This window comes from Suncus etruscus, chromosome 10 (assembly GCF_024139225.1).
Source record: "Suncus etruscus isolate mSunEtr1 chromosome 10, mSunEtr1.pri.cur, whole genome shotgun sequence".
Lineage (NCBI taxonomy): Eukaryota > Metazoa > Chordata > Mammalia > Eulipotyphla > Soricidae > Suncus > Suncus etruscus.
The window spans coordinates 107,217,898-107,226,799 of NC_064857.1; the positions used below are offsets into that span (position 1 = coordinate 107,217,898).

General features: G+C 45.8%; 1 protein-coding gene across 1 annotated transcript; it reads right to left on the reverse strand.

Moving 5' to 3' along the window:
• Positions 1-911: 911 nt before the first annotated feature.
• YAE1 (YAE1 maturation factor of ABCE1) lies at positions 912-5,335 on the reverse strand. Its single transcript, XM_049781895.1, has 3 exons — positions 5,196-5,335; positions 3,847-3,968; positions 912-1,375 (listed from the first exon to the last, which is right to left on the reverse strand). Exons 1-3 carry the CDS (start codon positions 5,322-5,324, stop codon positions 946-948), a joined length of 681 nt encoding a protein of 226 aa, XP_049637852.1. The 5' UTR covers positions 5,325-5,335; the 3' UTR covers positions 912-945.
• Positions 5,336-8,902: the final 3,567 nt, after the last annotated feature.

Here is an 8,902-nt window from a genome sequence, read left to right on the forward strand (position 1 = left end):
GCCCCTTTGATGCCTACCATTGCAAATTAGGAACTAACTACTTTGTAAATCACGGTGAGTTAAAAAGTTTACAGTTTTTAAGTGAACACAGGTGAAAGTAAGACTGTGAACACAAAAGGCAAAGCAGTTTGGGATGGGAAGAGAGGATGCTTCAGGTCAGTATTGACTGAAGATTGTACATCTGAGCAGACAAGGATGGCAATTCCCACTGGACAGAAGGCTAGAGCTTGGGAGGATAAGTTGAGTGATGGAGACTTTAAGAGCAATTAGGACGCACATAAAAGTTCAATAATTACATTAAGAATGAAGATTGGATCTTTCACATCACCAATCAGCAGGGACCTTAGAGGTCAGAGTAAGATCACGAGTGAGTTTTCTATTTTTACCTACTAGAAAATCCTAAACAACTTTATTCTGTTCTTACCTGGTGTGTTTTGTTTGTTAGTTTCGTTTTTGGGCCACACCCAGCAGCGTTCAGGGATTACTCCTAGCTCTACGCTCAGAAATCGCTCCTGGCAGGCTCGGGGGACCATATGGGATGCCGGGATTTGAACCATTGTCCTTCTGCATCTACCGCTGTGCTATCTCTCTGGCCCTACCTGGTGTACTTTTGCTGCCTGTTTACACTTTAAGACCTAGGCTATTCTTGCCCCAGGGAAAACCCCGACCCTGTTAGAGAGACAATTTCTCACAATAGCAAGGGTGTTCCAGTCAGAAACATTTACTGCAAGTTCTTGAAATTCTTTTTCAGTGTCTTTCTGAAGTTAGCAGGGAAGAACAGCAAGAAAGACTTTTGAGGCAGATTCCACTTGAATTTAAGACTTTTCCTGCATGTAAATATGGAAAATCTGTATATTAAGTCTCTGAAATACTTTGGTTAGTTTTATAAAAGGACAAAATGCTCTAAGAAATGTTTTGAAAATTTTCATTAGCAAAGTGAAGATTTCAAGGTTGTCTGAGATGTTGTAAAACATCTACTGATATTCCTAACTGCTTTACTATACTGCCAGTCTGTTCTAAAATCCAAGTGAGGTCTGTTTTCTCAGAAAGCATATGCTCCTGTGTTTGAAAATACGGCAAAGATGAACAATCTTTTCCACCAAGATTCTTGCTACAGTTTTTGTTAAGGTCAGCATTACTGTCACAGAGTCTTTCATTTTCAGATTCATCAATCTTTTCCTCATCTGGAAGTCTGTGACAAAGGTCCATGTCCTGAATGGAGTCCAATAAATCTACAACGTGGGGCTGTGAAGTGACTGATTTCAGACGCCTGAGCACAGACTCTTCACACTGGCCAACTGCATCAAGAAGATTATGAATTTTACCAATCAAAGCTGAACTACTATCATGAAGGTGACACCAGGAAAGTAAAGCACTGAAAGGAAATAGAAGAGTTATGTCAGAGAAAGTCATACATAATCACTGGCGTTTAGCAATTTTGAGGCTAAGCCTTCTCTCCTAGATAAATCATGCAACATGGATTCAAAATCATAGCACAAGTCAGGAAAGTAATTATGGAAAGACAGAATAAAAAAACGTTAAAGGGGTTTGATCTATATAGTCCTCTGAACAGGGCACAAATATAGCTGAGAACTGGTCAACAGCACTGCTGGACACAAACACACAGCCCCCCACAGATATAATCTACCTTTCAATAGATTACACAAGTGAACTTTATGATATGATCTGGTCATAATTCCTAATTCATCTTTCATAGCTCTTCTACTTTTCTGGATTCTAAATCTGACACACATCCCTCCCCCAACTGGCCCTTCCAATGACTAGAGAGGAATATAATTTAGAAAGAGTGATAGAAAATTTAATTTTTCCTTTAAGGATATCAATTATATTCTTAAATTCATGATTCTTAATTATGTATGCACACTAAAAGGGAACTTTCAGAATTAGAGAAAAGAGAGGGAAGGATGGGGAAAGAGGGACAGAAGGAGAGAGGAGAGGGAGAGACAGCTCGAAAGAGAAGCATAAGAGCCAAAAGCTGTCTCAAGGGTTGACTGAGCACATCCTTTGTATGGGGGTTTGCTTCCTGGCACATTATGGTCCCTGAACATCACCAGGAGGGAGCAGCTGCTGAGTTTGACAGAGTATGGTGCCCTTCACTCCAATTAATCAAAAAAGCCTATGCCACACCCCAGACCAATTTAATCTAATTTCTGAGATTATTTCTGTTCCACTTTATGGGCCAAATATCTAACGACAGAAAGGATGTTGACTCTAGGGTTTTCTGCGCCTGCCACCTCCAAGTTTTGGGCAATACCCAGCTGTCTACAAAGCTTAATTCTGGTTCTGAGTTCAAGGATCATTCCTGTCAATACTTGGGGGACCTTATATGGTGCTGGGGATTGAACCTAAGTCAGTCATGTGCAAAGGCCCTGAAAATCTTATTTTGGGGGGACCCTACCCAGCGATGCTAAGTGATTACTCCTGGCTCTGAGCTCCTGAATTACTCTTAATTGGACTTGAAGGAACAAATGGGGATCAAATCCAGGCTTGCTGAATTCAAGGCAAGTACCTTATCTGCTGGACTCTCTTCAGCCCCTAAAAATCACTTTTTTTTTTTTTTTTTTTGGTTTTTGGGCCACACCTGGCGGTGCTCAGGGGTTACTCCTGGCTGTCTGCTCAGAAATAGCTCCTGGCAGGCACAGGGGACCATGTGGGACACCGGGATTCGAACCAACCACCTTTGGTCCTGGATCGGCTGCTTGCAAGGCAAACGCCACTGTGCTATCTCTCCGGGCCCCAAAAAATCACATTTCTAACCATATAATTGCTATCTATCAAAATAAAGATAATTAGAAAGTTCTTAAGACCAATTTGCTTATCCTACTTTTTCCTGAAAAAGGTAAGAACTTTTCTAGTTCCAACGAAGATTTCCGACATCTCAGTGTTCGTATGATCTTGTCATAAAATAATGCTTGGTGTGTGAGAGTCTTTTTGTTTGTAAAAATGGAACCACTTGTGCTGGGGAGAAAGCTCAAAAGATAGAGCACATGCCTAGCATTGCAGGGTCCTACTCCGTCCCTGATCCTATTTGCTTCCCATCCCCCCGGTACCACTGGGGACAGCCAGATAGCCCCAGAAGTGCTCGCTGAACATTACCAAGAGTGCTCCTGAGTTCTTGCACCACTGGGTGTGGCGACTGTGATGAAACAGGAATTGTTTAGTAGTTTATACTTTCCAAGCTCATAAAAGATTAATTATATGATGTGAGAATAGGCACGAACTTAACCACTCTGATTCCCAACATTTGCCTTTTTTAAAGTCTGCAACACAGTAAATTAATTTTTTTTGATGACTTCAGTTGCTACCATTTTAGAATTGACATTTTTGGAGCAATTTATGCTTTTTCTCTACAAAAGGAAGAGTAGGAGGGAGCCTCCCTGAGGGTAAGCCTGTCATGCTTCATGCACTGTGACTAGTTGACCACTGGACATTATCCATGGTCCATTACTGCAATGGGTCTACATGACTTAATAGTTACATAGTTCCCAGAATTGAGTCTATGGACCCACTCTGATCTTCCTAGCTAGAACTTTCATGATGCCCTTCTAGTTTAGAAGTCTGTCCTACTATGCTCTACCACATATGCAAGACCAAAAGCTTTACTACAAGTATAAAATATATATGTACCTTCCTATCCTTTCTTTGCAATAATGGACCACATCTGATATGCCTATTAAAGTGTAGGAGTTAGTGGTTTTCACTTTCTGAAGCATTGGAGAATAACAATGGAAAACAACTTCAGTATATTTATAACTGGAACTTTTCTAGAAATACTCCAGTACTATGGAGGGTGAAATGTTTCAACATTCATATTTTAAGAACTACCTCAATGTTCCTCTGAGTTGTCCATAATTTATAATGCTTTCTGCACCTTCCTTATAACCTTGATTGAAGCCTTGTTGAAGAGTAACTGCTTTGCCAGCATCTATTCCATCTCTATAGCCTTCCTAAAAATCAAGAAAGAATGACAGCTGTTACTAATGCCAAAAACGGTATCATTAAAGGAAAAAATGGTCCGAGGTGTAGGCAGGGTGCTTGCCATGTAGGAGCCGACGAGGGTTCAATTCTGGTATCCTATATCGCTCCCCCAAGCACAGCTAAGATTGATTACAGAGCATAGGGTCAGTAGTCAGTCCTAAGCATTGCTGGGTGATGCCCCCAAACCAAAACAAACAAATGTACACACTCCGGCCCCCCCCCCCCAAAAAAAAAAACCACGAAAGAGGGCATTTTACTGTGTTAGCTAACACAAGGCTCTAAAACAATCATATTGGAGGGTTAAAAAAATGGGTCACTTAAAAAAGTAAGTGAGGTAAGTCAGCGGGAGAGAGACAGACGCAGAATAGTCTCACTCATCTATGGGTTTTAAGCAAAATAAAAGTCATCTTTGCAACAATCCTCAGAGACAATGAGAGGAGGGCTGGAACTTCCAGCTCACTTCATGAAGCTCACCACAAAGAGTGGTGAGTGCAGTTATAGAAATAAGTACACTGAGAACTACCATTATCATGTGAATGAATGAGGGAACTGGAAGGCCATGCTAGAGTACAGGTGGGGGTGGGCTGGGGAGGAGGGAGATCTGGGACATCGGGGATTGGGACTGTTGCACTGGTGAAGAAGGGGGGTGTTCTTTACATGACTGAAACCCAACCACAATCATGTTTGTAATCACGGTGTTTAAAAGTATTAACTAAAAAATAAAAAAGTAAGTTTAAAACTCGTTTTTAATGCCTGTCTTAGAAGTTTTAACTAGCACTATCAACTATCACGACGGTAGTGAGAGAGCCAGATGCCCACCTCGAACTAGGCGGGTGGGAGAAGAGGGAGATGGGGCACTGGTGGGGGGAGGGGGGTTCTGTTAAGGACAATCATGTTTGTGATCAGGTGCTTAAATAAAGCTATTACTTTATAAAGATGTCATCCTATTACTTAAAGATATTACACTGTATTATATATATGATATATTTAATATACAGAACATACTAAGCATATCAGATATGCGGTATTATTTAAAGATATCATCAAACACATCATTTAAAGAAGCGAGCCCACGGGCCGCCTCGAGCGGGGCTGCTGCTCTCCGGGCTGCCTCGAGCGAAGCGGGAGGCCCACCGCGCATGCGCCCGCCCAGGGGAAGGGGCCGGGGAAGGGGGAGCCCTGTCCGGCCGCCGTACTTTGACTCGTCTCCGCATGTGGCTCTGCCATTCCCTCCGCGCCACCAGCGACTCGTCCGCGTCCTCGTCGAACACGTCCCCATCCACCCCGGCCCCGCGAACCGACGGCGCCGCCAGCACCCACGACATCCCCGAGGCGCACGCCGGAGCCACGCCGGAAGCGACGCGGCGACTCCTTCCGGGGCCGGGCCGAGGGCGGGGCGGGGCCGCGGCGTCGGGGAGGCCGGGAAGGCCGGCGACCCGGCGGAAAGGGGCGTGGCTGACGGCCGGGAGGGCCGGGTGTGGCCGAGCCGGCGTGGGCGTGGCTAGGGCGGGGAAAGGGCGGGGCCAAGGTACGCCGACCTGGAATGTGCCGGGGTGTGTGTGTCAGAACTGCCTTAGGCGGGCTAGGGCAGGAAGGGGCGGGGCCAGGGTGCCGAACCGGAAGGTATCGAGGGCGTGTCAGAGCCGAGTTAGGGCGCGGCTAGGGCAGCAGGGGCGGGGCCAGAGGTGACGAACTGGAATGTGCGGGGGTAAGGGCGTAGCCAGGACCGAGTGGGGGCGTGGCCAAAGGGCGAGGGCGGGGCGTCCGGGCTGGTCGGGCGGGGCCTGGCCGGGCCCAGGTCTAGCTCCTGCTGCTGATTTGCTTGTAGCGTTTGGGGCAGGCTGGTTCTTGGCTCTTGTTGGGTTCTTGGCACCGAGGTTGTTGCAGTTCGTTCACCGCGTCGCACACAGGTCTGTCCTGGACGAACGGCCTTCTTCTCCTGCGGGAGCTGTCCCACGGCCTGATCTGCACCTTTTTTATGTGTTTTTTTGCATTGTTGCATACATAAAATATTTGACTATTGGAAAAAAATGAGTTGTCGGGCCCGGGAGAGATAGCACAGCGGCGTTTGCCTTGCAAGCAGCCGATCCAGGACCAAAGGTGGTTGGTTCGAATCCCAGTGTCCCATAGGGCCCCCCGTGCCTGCCAGGAGCTATTTCTGAGCAGACAGCCACGAGTGACCCCTGAGCACCGCCGGGTGTGCCCAAAAACCAAAAAATAAATAAATACAATAAAATGCGGGCCGGAGAGATAGCACAGCGGCGTTTGCCTTGCAAGCAGCCGATCCAGGACCAAAGGTGGTTGGTTCGAATCCCAGTGTCCCATAGGGTCCCCCGTGCCTGCCAGGAGCTATTTCTGAGCAGACAGCCAGGAGTCACCCCTGAGCACCGCCGGGTGTGACTCCCCCCCGCCCCCAAAATAAAACAAAAAAATGTGTTGTCATGTTTTTGTATTTTAAAGTTGTTTTCTCACTTTGAGGTAGTGTTGATCAGATACATGAATTGTGAATATTTTTGTATTATTTTTTACATTATGAAACATCCGTGGAGATAAGAATTCTTGAAGTTTTTTTTTTTTTCTGGGCGACAGAGAACATGTCTGTGAAGGCTGTAAAGATGAGCACCCGGGGCCGGGTAGGTGGCGCTGGAGGTAAGGTGTCTGCCTTGCAAGCGCTAGCCAAGGAAGGACCGCGGTTCCATCCCCCGGCGTCCCATATGGTCCCCCCAAGCCAGGGGCGATTTCTGAGCACATAGCCAGGAGTAACCCTTGAGCGTCAAACGGGTGTGGCCCAAAAACAAAAACAAAAAAAGATGAGCACGCATGATCAGGGAAAATTTATAAAGAGAATGATCTGATACTTGCGATAAGTAAGGGAGGAAGAATCAGGATTAGGGAAGGAAGTCTCTGATTGCTGACAGTTTTGATCCACATGGAAAGGGGCTCTGAGCTAGGGAAAAAGGCCTAAGGTCATCTCAGAGGAGTACAGTACTTGTTTGGATTCAGGATCCTCAAGTGGAGCCCCTGGTTTGAGTTCTGGGAGCACTGCACCTGAGTAATGCTGGGTGTAGCTGGAAATTAAAAAAGCAAGCAATATGGAGATCTGGTTCAGAGAGGTGTCACCTCTACTGTTAGTGGAGGTCAGGAGACATCCAGGAAGACTGTCATGTCGCTAGAAATATGAAGCAGTCCGTGCTTATTCATAGGTGCTAACTGCTAGAGGTTGACATCTGTCTGCCTTTGTCAAGAACCAAATCATCTTCAAGGTTTTCCCAAATATATGTTTTTACCCACTCCCTCCTCCAATGTTTTCCTTAAAGCAAAACTGTAAATAACAGTGACATCTTCTCTATAAATTTTGGTGTCACTATGTTAACTTACTCTAAGTATTTAGTAAACTTGCCCTGTAGCTCAATATCTCTTACTTAAAAGTCTGTGATGAGGTCAAATTTTAGGATTTACTCTCTTCCCGTTCGTTTGTTTATCATTTATCCTTGACTATTCTTTCAAGGTCTTTAGCAATTCTTTTCTTTATGTCTTTATATTTCTCGTCTCCCACTTTCATTTTTTTTTTAGTTTCATTTTTTATCTCAGCCTTCCCCATTTATTTTTGCCTTTTGAAAACTGCTGTTTCGTGTGTGTGTCATAAAGGACACAGACCTTTCCTTCTAGTATACTGGTTTCAATCATTAAGTCTCTGGTAACCAGTCAGAGAAGTTGTGAATGCCAAGTTCACTTGTATTCTACTTATTTTCCAAAAATAGTTTCCCACATATGTTTGTAACCCGACCCCTCATTCTTTGTGTAAGCTTACCTACAAGGAAGACCCTCCCATTTCTGGGAGGGGTCTTTGGTAGGTAACAAAAAGGTTTGGCCTCAGGGTAGAAGGGAATTTGCATGGATGGAGAAGGTGGCTGGAGGAGAGATGGCTGGGAGACAAGTTAGGATGCAGGGCTGAATAAGGATCCAGCGAAAATGGTTATTATAGGCCAACATATTGGCCATGGCAAATAAAGCTGATATTTCCTGAAGCCTGCCTGAGAGTGAGTTTTATCCCAACGCTCTCCTGAACCCAGATAACCCACCAGCTGGAGGGGTTTGGAGCAGAGGGGCTAAGGGAAATTGGTTGGGTCCCGTTTCCACCTTTGTTGATTGTTTGAGTATCCGCAAAGAGCTCCCAGAATGAGAAATTGATTCCCATCCCCTTGTCCCCTTTTGGGGGAGATCTTGGTAATATTTATCCGCAGCAAATAATCCACACAGACAGGAGAGTTAAGGGTTAAAAGGTTGGGGCCAGCGAGGTGGCGCTAGAGGTAAGGTGTCTGCCTTGCAAGCGCTAGCCAAGGAAGGACCGCGGTTCGATCGCCCAGTGTCCCATAGGGTCCCCCAAAGCCAGAGGCGATTTTTGAGCGCTTAGCCAGGAATAACCCCTGAGCATCAAACGGGTGTGGCCCGAAAAACAAAAACAAAAACAACAAAAAAAGGTTAAAAGGTTAGGTGAGGAGAGTCCTTTGTCAGCCTGCTGCTAGCTCCAAACACCTAGAGCCAGCCAACAGACCCCGAACGCCTGGCACCCAAGCTATTTATTCTGCTCTCAACAGCGCCCCCACCTGGGAGGTCAAGGTGGGACAACAGGTAAAGAATAATCTTATAGGGCCCGGAGAGATAGCACAGCGGCGTTTGCCTTGCAAGCAGCCGATCCAGGACCAAAGGTGGTTGGTTCGAATCCCGGTGTCCCATAGGGTCCCCTGTGCCTGCCAGGAGCTATTTCTGAGCAGACCGCCAGGAGTAACCCCTGAGCATCGCTGGGTGTGGCCCAAAAACCAAAAAAAAAAAAAAAAAAAAAGAATAATCTTATGGAGATATTTTCATATACAATTCCCCCTTTTGAGTAAAGAAACAATAA

Bases quoted from the DNA above. Each gene is read 5' to 3' on its own strand.
- YAE1 (XM_049781895.1), bottom strand. From the start codon at position 5,324: ATGTCGTGGGTGCTGGCGGCGCCGTCGGTTCGCGGGGCCGGGGTGGAT. The intron at 3,969-5,195 runs GTACGGCGGCCG...CTTGATTTTTAG, and splicing joins ACATGCGGAGACGAGTCAAA to GAAGGCTATAGAGATGGAAT. The intron at 1,376-3,846 runs GTAGTTCTTAAA...ATTTCCTTTCAG, and splicing joins CAACTCAGAGGAACATTGAG to TGCTTTACTTTCCTGGTGTC.